The sequence below is a fragment of the Loxodonta africana genome, chromosome 16, assembly GCF_030014295.1.
Source record: "Loxodonta africana isolate mLoxAfr1 chromosome 16, mLoxAfr1.hap2, whole genome shotgun sequence".
NCBI classification, from domain to species: Eukaryota; Metazoa; Chordata; class Mammalia; order Proboscidea; family Elephantidae; genus Loxodonta; species Loxodonta africana.
Window position 1 is genome coordinate 73,347,645 of NC_087357.1, and position 17,818 is coordinate 73,365,462.

Below are 17,818 nucleotides of genomic sequence, written 5' to 3' on the forward strand. Positions count from 1 at the left end.
CAGATGTGGTGGGACCAGTGGAGTATCTCAGATGGCCACTCACAAGCTTTTAAGACCCCAGACACTACTCATCAAAGTAGGATGTAGAACATTTTCTTTATAAACTATGTTATGCCAGTTGAGCTAGATGTCCCCCGAGACCATGGCCCCCAGCCCTCAGCCCAGTAATTCAGTCCCTCAGTGGGTTTGGATGTGTCTCTGAAGCTTCCATGACCTTGCCTTGGTCAAGTTGTGCTGACTTCCCCAGCATTGTGTGCTGTCTTATCCTTCATTAAATTACCACTTAATCTATTGTCATAAAAAAAAAAAAATTGTCTAGTTATTGTTTTTCCCTTCCCACCCCTCCCCTCCCTCGTAACCATCAAAGATTGTTTCTGTGTGTAGACCTTTTCATCAGTTTTTATAACAGTGGTCTCATACAATATTTGTCCTTTTGTGATTGACTTATTTCACTCAGCATAAGGCCCTCCAGATTTATCCATGTCGTGAGATGTTTCGAAGATTCATCAGTGTTCTTTATCATCACATAGAATTCTATTGTGTGTATGTATCATAGTCTGTTTATCCGTTCATCTGTTGATGGGCACCTAGGTGGTTTCCATCTCTGTGCTATTGTGAACAATGCTGCAATGAACATGGGTGTGCATATGTCTGTTCGTGTGACTGCTTTTATTTCTCTAGGATATATTCCTAGGAGTGGGATTGCTGGATCATATGGTATTCCTATTTCTAGCTTTTTAAGAAAGTGCCATATCACACTCATGTTCATTACAGCACTGTTTACAATCGCAGAAAAGATGGAAGCAACCAAGGTGCCCATCCAAAGATGAATGGATAAATTATGGTATATTCACACAACGGAATACTATGCATCGATAAAGAACAATGATGAATCTGTGAAACATTTCATAACATGGAGGAACCTGGAAGGTATTATGCTGAGTGAAATTAGTCAATTGCAAAAGGACAAACCCCCACCGCTGCTACTCTGGCCTTCGAAGCATTTGGTTTATTCAGGAAACTTCTTTGCTTTTGGTTTAGTCCAGTTGTGCTGACCTCTCCTGTATTGTGTGTTGTCCATCCCTTCACCTAGATTAGTTCTTGTCTATTATCTAATTAGTGAATCCCCCTCTCCTTCCCTCTCTCCCTCCTCCCTCTTGTAACCATCAAAGAATATTTTCTTCTCTGTTTAAACTATTTCTTGAGTTCTTATAATAGTGGTCTCATACAATATTTGTCCTTTTGCAACTGACTAATTTCACTCAGCATAATGCCTTCCAGGTTCCTCCATGTTATGAAACGTTTCACAGATTCATCATTGTTCTTTATCAATGCACAGTATTCCATTGTGTGAATATGCCATAATTTATCCATTCATCTATTGATGGGCACCTTGGTTGCTTCCATCTTTTTTGCTGTTGTAAACATGCTGCAATGAACATGGGTGTGATATGGCACTTTCTTAACAAGCTAGAAATAGAAATACCATATGATCCAGCAATCCCACTCCTAGGAATACATTCTAGAGGAATAAAAGCAGTCACATGAACAAACATATGCACACCCATGTTCACTGCAGCATTGTTCACAATAGCACAAAGATGGAAACAACCTAAGTGCCCATCAACAGATGAACGGATAAACAAACTATGATACATACCCACAAGAGAACACTATGCAATGACAAAGAACACTGATGAATCTTCGAAACATCTCACGACATGGATGAATCTGAAGGGCCTTATGCTGAGTGAAATAAGTCAATCACAAAAGGACAAATATTGTATGAGACCACTATTATAAGAACTCAAGAAATAGTTTAAACAGAGAAGAAAATATTCTTTGATGGTTACAAGAGGGAGCAGGGTGAGAGGGAAGGAGAGGGGGATTCACTAATTAGATAGTAGACAAGAACTAATTTAGGTGAAGGGATGGACAACACACAGTACAGGAGAGGTCGGCACAACTGGACTAAACCAAAAGCAAAGAAGTTTCCTGAGTAAACCAAATGCTTCGAAGGCCAGAGTAGAAGCAGTGAGGGTTTGGGGACCATGGTTTCAGGGGACATCTAGGTCAATTGGCATAATAAAAACTATTAAGAAAACATTCTTCATCCCATTTTGGAGAGTGGCATCCGGGGTCTTAAACACTAGCAAGGGGCCATCTAAGATGCAAGAATTAGTCTCAACCCATCTGGACCAAAGGAGAATGAACACCAAAGACACAAGATAAATACGAGCCCAAGAGTCAGAATGGGCCGCATAAATCAAAGACTACATCAGCCTGAGACCAGAAGAACTAGATGGTGCCCAGCTACAACGGATGACTGCCATGACAGGGAGCACAACAGAGAATCCCTGAAGGAGCAGGAGAGCAGTGGGATGCAGATCCCAAATTCTAGTAAAGAGATCAGACTTAATGGTCTGACTGAGACCAGAGGGATCCCAGAGCTCATGGTCCCCAGACTTTCTATTAGCCCAAGACAGGAACCATTCTCGAAGCCAACTCTTCAGACAGAGATTAGACTGGACTATAAAACAGAAAATGATACTGGTGAGGAGTGTGCTTCTTGGATTAAGTAGACAAGTGAGACTATCTGGGCAGCTCCTGTCTGGAGGGGAGATGTGAAGGCCAAGGGGGACAGAAGCTGGCTGAATGGACACAGAAACACAGGGCGGAGAGAAGGAATGTGCTATCTCATTAGGGGGAGAGCAACTAGGAGTATATAGCAAGGTGTATATAAAGTTTTGTAGGAGAGACCAACTTGATTTGTAAACTTTCACCTGAAGCACAATAAAAATTAAAAAAAGAGAAAGTGTGATACCATTTCCCAAAATGGTTATACCATTTTGCATTGCCACCAGCAGTGCATAAGAGTTCATATCTCCCCCCAGCCTCTCCAATATTTATTTTCTATTTTTTTTTTATTCGTACCAGTAATGTTGGGGTGAGATGGTATCCCATTATAATTTTGATTTGCAAGTCTCAGAGCTAAATCGTGCTTCTTCAGGAAACCATCCTTTGCCTGGGATTTCTGATTAAGTGTCTCCTCCCAAACTATTCTCTTATTTAATGCTCCTGTTTTTCAGGTGTCTGTAATTTCAGTCAATTCTTTCGGAAGTAGAATGTAAATGAAGAGATTGACTGGGTCCAAGAGATGCTGTCTGCACACAGACAGTTTTGATAGGGTGGACGTGCAGAGGATGGTGACGCATTGAAGTTTGATCTTTATTCAGACAACCGAACCCTTGGGTAAGGATATGAAGAGGACAAGATAAGAAAAAGGTTAACTAATTCCCAACACTTGTACCACTACTCCTCCCTCTTGGCACTCTTGGCAGATCCCACTAGTTGATCACCACCTGCCCTCCTTCCCTGTTAAGCCCTGACATAGACTCCTTTTCTAGGCAGCCAACATGCTGAATCAGAGTTGGCAAAGCCATCCTGAGAATAAATCATTGCCCCACAAACCACCACAAGATCTCTCTTTATTATGATGAATCTTTTATTATAGAGACAGACTGAACTCTCTTTTGCATAAAGAATCTCTGGATTGAGTCAGGGAAATCTACCAGCTAAAAGTCACCACCCAGCTATCTCTGCCTCCACGAAGCCCCCACTTGCTATTTACATCTCAGGATCACTGGAAACAATGGAGGCTGCTGTCCCCAGGGCCAGGCTGGTTGAGTCAGGCTGTGCTGACCAGAGGGTCAGGACTCCAGGCCGCCTGTCAGGTCAGAGCCGCCCTGTCTCCCGCCCCAGCCGGTTGTCCAGAACCTGGAGCTGCCGTAGGAAACCTGAGTTGGGGCAGATATCTCGGTGGGCCTGTACCACCTTGATGGCTTCCACCAGTGTCATGTTCTCACAGATCATGAGGAAGGCCAGGACAAGTGTGGCGGAACGGCTCACTCCCATGGCACAGTGTACCAGTACGCGGCCTGTGGGGAAACCCAGCCTGGCATCACCTACCTCTCTCACACCACCCACCCTTTAGGAAATCAGAGACACCTCTGGTCATCCTCCAGCCCACCTATCACAGCATCCTGGGGCAAGTGAGGCCCAGAGAGTTGAAGGGACTGGCTCAAGATTATACAGCAAGTTAGTGACAGGTCTAAGGTTAGCAACTAGGAATCCCTTCTCCTGGTCCAGACTACTTCGTCTGTATCCTTGGCAACTCTGGGCTGTACTCTTAGGGTCCCCTAGGGGGTGTCCGCCCACCTCCAGTTCTCTCTCCTGCCCCTACAGCCTTATGCCAAGGCCTCCTCTTAGAGAAATACGCTCAAGAGCCTTTGCTAGATGTTCTACCTTCAGCTCAACCAGCTGGCCTCTTGCTAAGGGATACGTTGATACTGATGGCCACAGTGGACCTTAGTTATGTCTGCGATTGTTGGTTTCCAGGCAGTCGCTGAAGGGGAAGCTCACCAAATGTTAGCTGCTACTTTCCCCATGGGGTAGGAAGGTTGCTGAGGGGGTGTGTACCTCCGGACAACCTACCCATCAGTGCCATTGGAAAGATGAGCAGCCCAGAGCTCCCCATCCCTGCCTCAGTGCCTTCTCCAGCAGCTCACCTTGGGGAACACTGAGGGCTGTTCGGATGTATCGAGCAACAGGCAAAAAGTAGACACTGAGGTCAAAGAAGGGGTTGTCATCAGCCTCGATGCCATAGTATTCCACGGGCATGCCACGATAGAACTTGACACCTGTGTCCACTTGAAACTTGCCTGCAGCAGCATTCACAATGTGGGTGATGCCCAGCTGAGTCAGCTTGCACTTGTCCCGGGCTACATACCTGGAGGGGAGGGCACAGGAAGGATTAGGGGATAGAATTCACTGGGTCAGCTTTGGCTCTGGCTGGGTTGGAACTTACCTCTCTCCCATTCCCCTCTAAGGGTAGAGACTAGAACCTGTGAACCTGGGGTGAAGGGGCTTTTCCAGTTAGATATCAAGACTCCCTTTGGCTCAGGGCAACTTTTCCAAAGGGCAGTTTGGCCACATGCATCAAAAGCCTTAAAAATGTTCTGTACATATACATTGCCACAGCAATTACCCTTATAGGAACTTAGACAAGAAAAGAATAAAAATGTAGCACAAACATATACACTGAATCTAATAATATTTAAGAGGATGAAAAATTAAAAGGAAAAAAAAAAAAAACAGACCACTACTAAATATCCTATAATGCTGTTGTTGCTGTTGCTGCTAGGTGCTGTCCAGTCAGTTCCGACTCATAGTGGCCCTCTGTACAACGGAACGAAACACTGCCCCACCCTACGCCATCCTCACAATTGTTGCTATGTTTGAGCCCATTGTTGCAGACACTGTGTCAATCGATCTTGTCGAGGGTCTTCCTCTTTTTCGCTGACCCTCTGCTTTACTAAGCACGATGTCCTTCTCCAGGGATTGGTCCCTCCTGATAATATGTCCAAAGTACATGAGACAAAGTCACGCCATCCTCACTTCTAAGGAGCATTCTGGCTGAACTTCTTCCAAGGAGGATTTGTTTGTTCTTCTGGCAGTCCATGTTATATTCAATATTCTTTGGCAACACCATAAGTCAAAAGCATGAATTCTTTTGTCTTTCTTAGTCATTGTCCAGCTTTTGTATGCATATGAGGCAATTGAAAACACAGTGGCTTGGGTCAAGAGCACATTAGTCCTCAAAGTGACATCTTCACTTTTTAACACTTTAAAGAGGTCTTCTGCAGCTGATTTGCCCAATGCAGTATGTCCTTGGATTTCTTCACTGCTGCTTCCATGGGTGTTGGTTGTGGATCCAAGTAAAATGAAATCCTTGACAACTTCAATATTTTCTCTTTTTATCATGATGTTGCTTACTGGTCCAGTTATAAGAATTTTAATTTTCTTTATGTTGAGGTGTAATTCAAATCCTCTTCGCTTTCAGCAAGCAAGGTGTCATCTGCATATTGCAGGTCGTTAGTCTTTTTCCAATCCTGATGCCACGTTCTTCTTCATATAGTCCAGCTTCTTGGATTATTTGCTCAGCATACAGATTGAATAAGTATGGTGAAAAGAGACAGCCCTGACCCACACCTTTTCTGATTTTAAACCACACGGTACCTCCTGGTTCTGTTCGAATGTCTGCCTCTTTGTCTATGCACAGGTTCCGCGTGAGCACAATTAAGTGTCCTGGAATTCCCATTCTTCGAAATGTTATCCATAATTCATTATAATCCATACAGTCAAATGCCTTTGTATAGTCAATAAAACACAGGTAAACATCTTTCTGGTATTCTCTGCTTTCAGCCAAGATCCATCTGACATCAGTAATGATATCCTTTGTTTCACATCCTCTTCTGCTTTCAGCTTGAATTTCTGGCAGTTTCCCGTTGATGTACTGCTGCATCTGTTTTTTAACTATATTCAGCAAAATTTTACTTGTGTGTGATATTAATGATATTGTTCGATAATTTCCACATTCTGTTGGATCACCTTTTTTTGGAATAGGCACAAATATGGCTCTCTTCCAGTTGGTTGGTCAGGTAGCTATCTTCCAAATTTCTTGGCATAGACAAGTGAGTGCTTCCAGCACTGCATCCCTTTGTTGAAACATCTCAATTGGCATTCCATTAATTCCCGGTGCCTCGTTTTTCACCAATGCCTCCAGTGTACCTTGGACTTCTTCCTTCAGTGCCATTAGTTCTTGATGCTGCCTCCTGAAATGGTTGAACGTTGACCAACTCTTTTTGGTATAGTGACTCTGTGTACTCCTTCCATCTTCTTTTCATGTTTCCTGTGTCACTCGATATTTTTGCCATTCAGTCCTTCAATATTGTAACTCGAGTCATCAATTTTTTATTCAGTTCTTTCAGCTTGAGAAATGCCAAGCATATTCTTCCCTTTTGGTTTTCTAATTCTGAGTCTTTGTACATTTCTTTGTAATACTTCACTTTGTCTTCTTAAGCCATCCTTTGAAATCTTCTGTTCAGCTCTTTTGCTTCATAATTTCTTATATTTGCTTCAGATACTGTAAGTTCAAAACCAAGTTTCAGAGTGTCTTCTTACATCCATTTTGGTCTTTCTTTCTTTCCTGTCTTTTTAGTGGCCTTTTGCTTTCTTCATGCATGATGTCCTCGATGTCATCCCACAACTTGTCTGTTCTTCAGTCATTAGTGTTCAATGTGTCAAGTCCGTTCTTGAGAGCTGGTTTCTAAATTCAGGTGGGATATACTTAAGGTCGTATTTTGGCTCTTGTGAACTAGTTTTGATTTTCTTTAGCTTCAGCTTGAACTTGCATATAAGCAATTGATGGTCTGTTCCATAGTTCACCTCTGGCCTTGTTCTGGCTGATGATTTTGGGCTTCTGCATGGTTTCTTTCCACAGATGTAGTTGATTTGATTCCTATGTATTCCATCTCGCGAGGCGCATGTGTATAGTCGCTGTTTATGCTGTTGACAAAAGATATTTCCGGTGAATAGGTCGTTGGTCTTGCAAAATTCTATCATGCAATCTTATTTCTATCACCATATTTTCCAGCTACTGATTCTTCTTCATTTCCAGCTTTCACATTCCAATCACCAGTAGTTATCAATGCATCTTGATTGCATGTTTCATCAACTTCAGACTGCAACAGTTCATAAAAATCTTCACTTTCTTTAACTTTGACCTTGGTGGTTGGTGCATAAATTTGGGAATAATAGTCATATTAAATGGTGTTCCTTGTAGGCATGTGGATATTATCGTATCACTGACAACATTGTACTTCCAGATCATGAAATGTTCTTTTTGACAATGAATGTGATGCCATTCCTCCTCAGTTTGTCACTCCCAAAATAGTAGACCATATGATTGTCCAATTTAAAATGGCCAATACCAGTCAATTTCAGCTCACTAATGCCTAATATATGTCTTCAAACTTCCATTTCATGGACAACTTCCAATTTTCCTAGATTCATACTTCATACATTTCATATTCTGATTATTAATGGATGTTTGTAGCTGTTTTTTCTCATTTTGAGTTGTACCACATCAGTAAACGAAAGTCCTGAAAGCTTTACTCCCTCCACATCATTAAGGTTGACTCTATTTTGGGGTGGCAGCTCTTCCCCAGTCATATTTTGAGTGACCTCAGAGTCCTGGAAGCGCAGTGGCTAAGAGTTGTGGCTACCAACCAAAAGGTCGGCAGTTTGAATCCACCAGCCACTACTTACAAATCCTATGGGGCTGTTCTATTCTGTCCTATAGGGTCACTAAGAGTTGGAATCGACTTGACGGCATTGGGCTTGGTTTTGGTTTTTGGTCCAACCCAAGAGGTTTGTATTCCAGCACTATATCAGACAGTGTTCCACTGTTCTTCATAAGGTTTTCACTGGTCAGTTTTTTTTCTAAGGTAGATCACTAGATCCTTTTTCCTAGTCTGTCTTAGTCTGGAAGCTCCACTGAAGCCTGTCCATCATGGGTGACCCTGCTGGTATTTGAAATGCTGGTGGCTTATCTTTTAGCATCAAAGCAACACACAAGTCACCACAGTACAACAAACTGACAGAGGAGTGGTGGTCATCTATATACCATAAAATCTCACAATTGTGGTGGTGGTTGTGTGGTTGTTGTTAGGTGCTGTCACGGAGCACAATATGTGGTATGATTCTATTAAAAACATTTTCCATATAAAGCAGATTACAAAAAAGTATTACTGGCATACCTCAGAGATATTGCAGGTTTGGTTCCAGACCACCACGATAAAGCAAATATTGCAATAAAGCAAGTAACACGAATTTTTTTGTTTCCCAGTGCATATAAAAGTTGTGTTTACACTGTACTGTTGTCTGTTAAGTGTGCAATAGCATTATGTCCACAAAAAATATAATGTACATACCTTAAATAAAAAATACTTTATTGCTAAAAAATGCTAACTATCATCTGAGCCTTCAGCAAGTCATAATCTTTCTATTGGTGGAAGGTCTTGCCTTGAGGTTGATAGCTGCTAACTGATTAGGGTGGTGGTTGCTGAAGGCTGGGATGGCTGTGGCCGTTTCTTAAAATAAGACAACAATGAAGTTTGCAGCATCGATTGACTCTTCCTTTCATAAAAGATTTCTCTGTAGCATGAGATGCTGTTTGACGGTATTTTACCCAGAGTAAAACTTCTTTCAAAATTGGAGTCAGTCCTCTCAAACCCTGCTGCTGCTTTATCAACTAGGTTTATGTAATATTCTAAATCCTTTGTTGTCATTTCAACAGTGTTCACACATCTTCGCCAGGAGCAGATGCCATCTCAAGAAACCACTTTCTTTGCTCACCTGTAAGAAGCAACTCCTCGTCTGTCAGTGTTTTATCATGAGATTGCAGCAATTCAGTCACATCTTTAGGCTCCACTTCTAGTTCTTTTGCTATTTCCATCACATCTGCAGTTACCTGTTCCACTGAAGTTTTGTACCCCTCGAAGTCAACCATGTGCATTGTAATCAACTTCTTCCAAACTCCTGTTAATTTTGATATTTTGACCTCTTTCCATGAATCATGAATGTTCTTAATGGCATCTAGAATGGTGAATCCTTCCAGAAGGTTTTCAGTTTACTTTGCCCAGATCCATCGGAGGAATCACTATCTATCTATATATTTAGGGATTGTATTTCTTAAATAGTAACACCTGAAAGTTGAAATTACTCCTTGGTCCATGGGCTGCAGAATGGATGTTGTGTTAGCAGGCATGAAAACATTAATCTCCTTGTACATCTCCAACAGAGCTCTTGGGTGACTAGGTGCATTGTCAACAAGCAGTAATATTTTGAAAGGTAATCTTTTTTTCTGAACAGTAGGTCTCAACAGTGGGCTTAAAATATTCGGTAAACCATGTTGTAAACAGATGTGCTGTCATCCAGCTTTGCTGTTCTGTTTATAGAACCCAGGCAGAATAGATTTAGCATAATTCTTAAGGGCCCTAAGGTTTTCAGAATGGCAAATGAGCATCGGCTTTAACTTAAAGTCACCAGCTGCACTGGCCCCTAGCAAGAGAGTCAGCCTGTCCTTTGAACCTTTGGAGCCAGGCATTGACTTCTCCTCTCTAGCTATGAAAGTCCTAGATGGCATCTTCTTCCAATACAAGCTTGTTTCGCCTGTGCTGAAAATCCGTTGTTCCGTGTACCCACCTTCATCAGCTATCTCAGTTAGATCTCCTGGGTAACTTGCTGTAGTTTCTACATTAGCACCTGCTGCTTCCCCTTGCACTTTTATGTCATGTAGATGGCTTCTTTCCTTAAACCTCATGAACCAACCTCTGCTAGCTTCAAACTTTTCTTCTGCAGTTTCCTCACCTCGCTCCGCCTTCAGAGAATTGAAGAGAGTTAGGGCCTTCCTCTGGATTAGGCCTTGGCTTAGGGGAATGTTGTTGCTGGTTTGTGCTTCCATCCAGAGCACTAAAACCTTTCCATACCAGCAATAAACCTGTTGTACTTTCTTCTCATTCGTGTGTTCACTGGAGTAGCACTTTTAATTTCCTTAAGAACTTTTCCTTTGCATTCACAGCTTAGCTGATCGTTTGGTGCAAGAGACCTAGGTTTTAGCTTATCTTGGCTTTTGACATGCCTTCTTCACTAGAACTTAATCATCTCTAGCTTTTGACTTAAAGTGAGAGATGCACAACCCTTCCCTTCACTTGAACACTTAGAGGCCCCTGTAGGGGTATTAATTGGCCTAATTTCAATGTTGTCATGTGTCAGGGAATAGGAAGGCCTGAGGAGAGCGGGAGAAACAGGGGAATGGTGGAGCAGTTGGAACACATGCAACATTTATCCATTAAGTTTGCTGTCTTATATGGGCGTGGTTCATGGCACCCCAAAGCAATTACAATAGTAACATCAAAGATCACTGGTCACAGATACCATAACAAATATAATAATAAGGAAAAAGTTTGAAATATTGTGAGAATTACCAAATGTTACAGAGACACAAAGTGAGCACATGCTGTTGGAAAAATGGTGCCGAAAGACTTGCTCAACACAGAGTTGCCACAAACCTTCAGTTTGTGAAAAACGCAGTATCTGGCAAGAGCAATAAAGTGAAGCACAATAAAACCAGGTATGCCTGTATAAAGTAATATATATATTTTTTAAAGCCTATCTATGCGTATGCATATTTTAAAGTTCACAAGGATTTTATTATTGGTTATCTGTGTGTGAGGGGTACCCTGGTGGCTGCTAACCAAAAAGTCGGCAGTTCAAGCCACCAGGTGCTCCTTGGAAACCCTACGGGGCACTTCTACTCTGTCCTATAGGGCTGCTATGAGTCAGAATCGACTCGATGGCAATGGGTTTTTTTCCCCCCTGGTGTATGAGGGGATAACATATTTGTTATATTGTTAGCAATGTATTGATCTATATTTTCTAGGTATTAAGGATATTTTATAAAACCCATATATATAGATCCGTATTTTCTAAGTTTTAACAAAGTTTTTAGAGAAAATGATTCAATTCTGTTCTCTCTATATATAATAGAGAGGAAACCCTGGTGGCATAGTGGTTAAGTGCTACAGCTGCTAACAAAGACGGTGGCAGTTCAAATCCACCAGGCGCTCCTTGGAAACTCTATGGGGCAGTTCTACTCTGTCCTATAGGGTTGCTATGAGTCTGGATTGACTTGACAGCAGTGGGTTTTGGGTTTTTTATGTCATAGAGACATTCTAGTACATGTGTCATGGGAAACTATAGAGAAAAACAAGGATGTGATTATTTCAATAGTTAGGATAAGATTATCTACAGGGAGAAGAAGGAGGGTTTTGGTGAGAAGAGTTCAGCAGGGGCTTCTGGGGCACAGGTAATGTCTTAGTTCTTGACCTGGGTGATGAAATTGTACATTTATGCCCTATATACTTTTTTAGTGGGTGTTATCGTTCACAATTAAAAGTAACACTAATAATAAAGGAAAGAAACACGTGGAAAGTGATGGTGGGAAGTGAAGAGGGGCACCACTTCTGTCCCCCAAAGGCTAGAGGGCTCTGGTAGAGGCTTTTGTCCCCCCTTCCCTATGGGCTTTACTTACGCATCTCCCAGGAAGAGGTTGGGCCAGACCTCGTTGACATGGGTCAGCATGGCAGCCCGATGGGCCCACAGAAGGCGCTGCAGTGAAGCCAGAGTGGGTGGCTGGTAGGGGGCCACCCGGGCTGCCCCGTGGATCTTGGGCCTCCGGAGGTCCTGCTTCTGCACTGAGTCCATTCTAGAAGAAAGCAGACACCAGGGTGGCAGGGGCAGACTCCCCAAGGGCAGGTCAGGCTGGGGACAGGCCCATGGAGGTGTAGTGCTCAGGTGCCGCTGGGGTGCTGCAGTAGGGCTCTCAGCTATTTCAGATGAAGTTATCAACCAGCTCAGCTGGGACTGAGGCCTAGAACCTCCCCAGGCAGCAAGGGAATCAACCTCTCCTCACCTCTGTGGAATTGGGTAGGCTTCTTCCCTTTGCTGGGGCCACTGGTGTCACAGGAATTCCCTGTCTGTGGCACCAGTTTGGCAAACCTCATCCCTTAAGTTGCCAGTCATTTGTGACTTTAGACGGAGATCCCAGATATTTGTGTCTCTCAGAGGTCAGCTCATCTTAAGCCCCCTCCCCTTCTACTTCCAGGTTGGCCCTCACTCCCTCTCTTTCCAGTTGCAGGTGCTTGGAGGACAGGCCCATCCCAGGGTGCTGACTTTGTTAGTATTTCCATATAGACTGATCTAATGCCTTTTATACGCCTGGTGCATCACAAACATTAGCCCATTTAATCTCTCCATCACAGGTGAGGTGTAGATATCATAGTCTCCATTTTACACAGGAGGAAACTGAGGGTCAAAGAGAATTTTTTTAAGTGATGCTGCAAGCCAGTAAGTGGCTAATAAGTGGCAAGGTTGGGGTTTAAATCCAGTTCTGTGCTCTTTCAGTCACACTCCCAAGTCTTTCCATTACCATCTTTGGGGGCCCATATATCTCTGCAGGGGAGCCTGGCATTGCTGGGCAACCATCTGTCTATAGGCCTAGGGGTTTTCCTCCTTACCCCCAGTGCTGCGGGTCAGGCCTCCCCCGCGCTGGATGGGTTGTGTCAGGAGTCAGCTGGCTGAGGGAATCCGGGACCCTGCAGAGCTGGGGAGTCAGTGGCACCAGGACCTGACCCTGGTGGTGTGATGGCAAGAAGTGCCCATTTTGGCCAACTGCCCCTGGTCCCCTCAACCAGTAGCTAGAGAAGGTACAAATTGGAACGAGCGCTTTTTCTTTTTGGTAGGGGGTGCCAGGAACAGGAAGAGAAATGGGCACCCAAGAGGCCACTGGCGTAGCCAAGCTCATCCAGCGGGCGGCTGATGGGTAGTGGGGAAGTGAAGACCCAGCTTTCCCCCTCATTCCCCACTGTGACCTCTCAGGGCAGGCTGAGTGGCCTGCACCTACCTAGGGCATGTCTGGGGCCAGGAGTGGGGGAATGGGCATAAGGCCAGACTCAGCACATGAGCAGAATAGGGCTGAGGCAGGTTCCGCCCAGAACACAAATGCTGTGAAGTGGGTAGAATTCCAGGTGCTCCCCTTGGAGCCTGCGGGGGTGGGGCCTGAGAGCAGACCTAGGCCACTGTGGTCTGAAGCAGCTGGCCTTACCAAGCCCCTAGACCCTCTCTTTGCTTGGCATCTCTTTGGGATTGAAGGCTTTTGACCCCATAAACCCTCAAAGATGGGAGGTGACCAGGAGTGGTGGAAAGAGAACTTCAGAGAGAGGTGGGAGAGCCCGGCTCTGGTCGGGGCTCTATTAAGACACATTCTTTAGCAAGTTTGTGCTCCTCTCTGGGCCACAGTTCCCTTTGTCAGGCTAAGGATCGCAGCCTGGCCTGACTTTGAGGATTATCTGGGTGTCTGACCTGAGAATAAGAGGAGGGGCTGGGTAAGCAGTAGCTACTGGGCAGAGAGTGATGTATGTGTTTTGGAGGTGGCAGAAGCCCCCAGGCATGAGGGGAGCCCAACTTATACACTGATCTGGAGCCACCAGCTGGGACTGCAAGAGCCCCAGGCCAGCCAGATGGGACTTTTGGAAGTCGGGTAAGCAGGCCGGGGCGCAGCCTGTTGAGCCTGGCATGGGGTAAGGCCGCCCCCCGGTGGCCAGTGTGTGCCTCTCAGCAGTGCTGCAGCTGGGAGCAAGCAGCCAGGTTCTGGGCTCAGCCTAAGATAAAGCTGGACTCTGGAGGCTCCTCCTGGAGGTCCTGGGAGGAAGAGAAGGCAGCTGAGAGGTCAGGGACTGGGGACTGCTAGGCCACATCCCAAGCCTCAGCCTCCCAATGAGCCCTAGCACAGGTCTGGAGAATGGGGGCTTTTCTCTGGACTTAGGGGTATTCCTTACCAGGTTCCAAAGGAGCTCTAATGGCTCAATGGTTAATGAAACACCTGCTGCTAACAACGAGGTCGGTGGTTTCAACCCACCATCCGCTCTGGGAGAGAAAAGAACTGGTAATCTGTTCCTGTAAAGCCTAGGAAACCCTATGTGGCAGTTCTACTCTGTCATGTTGGGTTGCTATGAGTCGGAATCGACTCAGTGGCACACAGCAGAAACAACTTGCCAGGTCCCATCTAGAACCTCACTCCTGGTGCTCACGGTGTACCCCACTTGTCTGCTCTATCCCACTGGGGGCTCAGCCTGCATCGTGGGTGGAGTCGGGCCCAGGTGCCAGCCCAGTGACTCATCCTTGAGGCCCCAGGCACAGCCAGGGAAGGGGAGTTAGTGGCTGCAGTGGGCTTCCGTGGTTTCTGACACCCCCATACCTGGGCTGTGGAGGCCCTTCTTGACAGTTTCTCCCACATTTCCTTGGCAAAAGCTGAGGGTGAAGAACGGGCCCAGCATTCAGCACAGACAGGGCAGGCCAGGCTCTTCTCCCTACTTATCTAGCCCTGGGCTTCTTGCCTCCTTCCCACTTCTCTTCCCATACGCTGAGCCACTGACTCTGCGGGCAGTGGCTTTCCTGCTTTTGTGTTGCTGCTGTTTACCAGCCCAGATACTTGTTTTCTGTTTTTGTCTGTATCTCTCCTCTCTGTTGCTCTCCCCATTTACCTGTCTCCCACCCCCTCACAGGAAGTTCATGCTCCTCCATGGCCCCCCACACCCCCTGCATGCACAGTTGCAGGCCCGGGAGGTCAGCAGACTTGGTGGGATTCTCAGGTCTGTTACTGGTACCTGTGTGGTCTTCTCTGAGCCAGTGAGAAGCCTGTGAGATAATAAATGGAAAGCACCTGCCATAGGGTCTGCCTCTTGGGAGATGCGCAATAAACAGGGCACCTTACTGTTACTGTCATTATTGCCGTTACTGTTATTCCTTCAACCTCAGCCATATCCTGGGCAAAGGGTAACTTCCCCAAGGTGCAGTGAGGCTCAGCCTCTTATCTCTTTTTATCCCTTGACATTTCATTCTCTGCCCAGCAATAATTATTATTATACCTACCACCCTGGTGGTGTAGTGGTTAAGAACTAGGCTGCTAACCAAAAGGTTAGCAGTTCAAATCCACCAGGCGCTCCTTGGAAACCATATGGGGCAGCTCTACTCTGTTCTATAGGGTCGCTATGAGTCAGAATCGACTTGACAGCAATGTTTTGTTTGTTTGTTTGTTTACCACTTATTAAGAATGTACTGTGTACCAGACACAGAGCTTGGTGCTTACCTTTTCTCATTAACTCCTCACAGTGCCCTTATGGTATAGGTGATGTTGTTGTTGTTGGGTGCCGTCAAGTCGGTTTTCACTCACCTGTGGGGGTATCATAGTGACCCAATGTGATAGAGTAGAACTGTCCCATAGGGTTTCCTAGGATGTAATCTTTTGGAAACAGATCACCAGTTCTTTCTCCCACAGAACCGTGAGGTGGGTTCAAACTGCCAATCTTTTGATTAGCAGCCATGCACTTAACCATTGCACCACCAGGGCTCCTGTAAATGATATCATCATCCCCATTTTATAGATAAGGAAACTGAGGCTCAGAGAGGTTAAGCAACCTACCCAAGGTCACGTAGTCAAAACACATGGAGGTAGGATTCAAACCCAGGTCTTTCTGACTCTGCTATACTTTGTCTCTGCCTTTATCTCTGACCCAGTCGGCCTCCCATTCTTCTCCACTCACACCCTACCCCCGACACAGGCATGAATGTCCTGACCCTCGTTACCCAGCATGCTCGGCGGCCCCCCTGAAATAGAGGCATCCACCCACCTGCAGTGGTATCTGACCCAGGCCGTGGTCTTCTCTGACGGGCAGTTTGTGCTGCTGGTTTCCAGTCGCCTGTCTCTGCACACTTGCTGCTGTTTCTATTTTTTGATTTGAGTTTAGTTATAAAGCATGATGTGCTGCTCCCCCTGCTGACCTCCCCCTGCCACTCCCAACTCGCCCACTAGTCCCATGGCATGGTCAGTGCCAAGCCCAGCCAAGCACCTTCCCCTCCAGGCCCTGCGGGGAGTACAAGCAGCATGGCAGGGGTCTGCTGGTGGCATGTGTGCCCGTTTATAGGGAGGCAGGGAGAAGGAAGCACAAATAAACCATTTTGAAAGCTCCTTTGGCCTTTGAGAGTGATGTAAAGCAGGGTCAGAAAGTTAAAGCTGGAGGGGTCTTCCATGCAGGAGGACACTGTGGCCAGACATGGGAAGAGACTAGCCAAATCCCACAGCAAGTTGGTGGCACTGTTAACATGAGAACCCCAGTCCAGGGACCCTTAGATGGGGACTCAGGATTATGGGATTGGCCCAGGCTTAAGAACTAGAAGACTCAGGCTAAGGGAAGCAGCACAGGCAGACAAACAGACAAAGGTTCAAGTGGGGTACAGAGCGGGCCTTTAAACCCTGGGCCCAGCCCCAGCCTGCAATAAGAAGTTGTGTGTCCAGGAACCAGTTCCACCTGCCTCCTTCCCACAAAAGGCAGGATGGGGTATCCCTGGCCCAGGCCTCACTGTCCCTTGAAGCCAGCGAATTGGTCTCTAAAGTCCCTCCCAAGGCTAACTGAGGTCAGTTAGGGACCTTGGATTTGGGCCTATTAAAGCCCTCCCTGACCACCCGGAGACCCTCCTCACACAACCCATACCTTAGCACTTCTCGTCACTTTCAGTCCCAGATAATGGACGCACAAAGAGACACACCCACAACCACACCTATACTGGAGTCTCTGGAGTCTGATCAACTCCAGTGAGCTAGGACCCAGCCCCCACTGGGGTCCATGAGCCCTGGGGAGAGCTGGGGGGAGGCAGCTTGTGGCCAGGGGCTATCATGGACACTTAGAATCCCCTCCGTGTCTCTTCCCCTGCTCTCTAGGGAACCTGGGGTCCCTGGCCACAGAACCTCAGGGTTTGGGGAGTGAACACAGTGGCCAAGAGGGGTGGGGGCAACAGGAAGACAGAGTAGCAGGCTCTAGGGTCGGCTCCACACCAGGCTCTTACCGTCTTCCAGGTATCCACCTGTCCCAGGGGCTCCAGAAGCACCAGCAGGGCCAGAGCCAGGGTGGCAAAGTGGCAGAGCCCCGTGGCAGAGAGTAATGACTGGCTCTGGGGTGGAGATGAGCTTCGTATTGCAAGCAGGTAAACCAAGGAAGGCCCAGGCTGGCTGGGACACATCAGGGTACAGGCAGGAGCCACTTGTGTAAGATCAAGTGGGTGCAGGTGCTGGGGAGCAATGAGGAGGTAGGTTGGGGACCCAGGTTCATGGAAATAGATGACTTTTCCCACAGCACCACCATCTCAGAGTCCCCAGCCCCAGGGGACTGTGCACTGCACAACTCCTAGGGTCTCCAGTCGCATATACCATTTGGTGAATGGCAGCCCCAGGAATTGTGCAATGCTGCAGCCCTGCCCAACAGGCTTCCTTGAAGTCAGGTGCCTCATAGGCAAAGATACT

At 46.1% G+C, this 17,818-nt stretch overlaps 1 protein-coding gene across 1 annotated transcript; it reads right to left on the minus strand.

Moving 5' to 3' along the window:
- Positions 1-2,472: 2,472 nt before the first annotated feature.
- On the minus strand, positions 2,473-17,538 carry DUSP13B (dual specificity phosphatase 13B). Its single transcript, XM_064269089.1, has 5 exons — positions 17,245-17,538; positions 16,152-16,246; positions 11,996-12,169; positions 4,569-4,789; positions 2,473-3,938 (listed from the first exon to the last, which is right to left on the minus strand). Exons 1-5 carry the CDS (start codon positions 17,536-17,538, stop codon positions 3,736-3,738), a joined length of 987 nt encoding a protein of 328 aa, XP_064125159.1. The 3' UTR covers positions 2,473-3,735.
- Between the last annotated feature and the right edge of the window lie 280 nt (positions 17,539-17,818).

Coding starts and splice junctions, on each gene's coding strand:
- DUSP13B (XM_064269089.1), bottom strand. CDS start 17,538: ATGTGTCCCAGCCAGCCTGGGCCTTCCTTGGTTTACCTGCTTGCAATA. Junction 16,247..17,244: donor TCTGTGGCCAGGGACCCCAG/GTTCCCTAGAGA, acceptor ATCAAAAAATAG/AAACAGCAGCAAGTGTGCAG. Junction 12,170..16,151: donor TGGGTCAGATACCACTGCAG/GTGGGTGGATGC, acceptor GCTTTCTTCTAG/AATGGACTCAGTGCAGAAGC.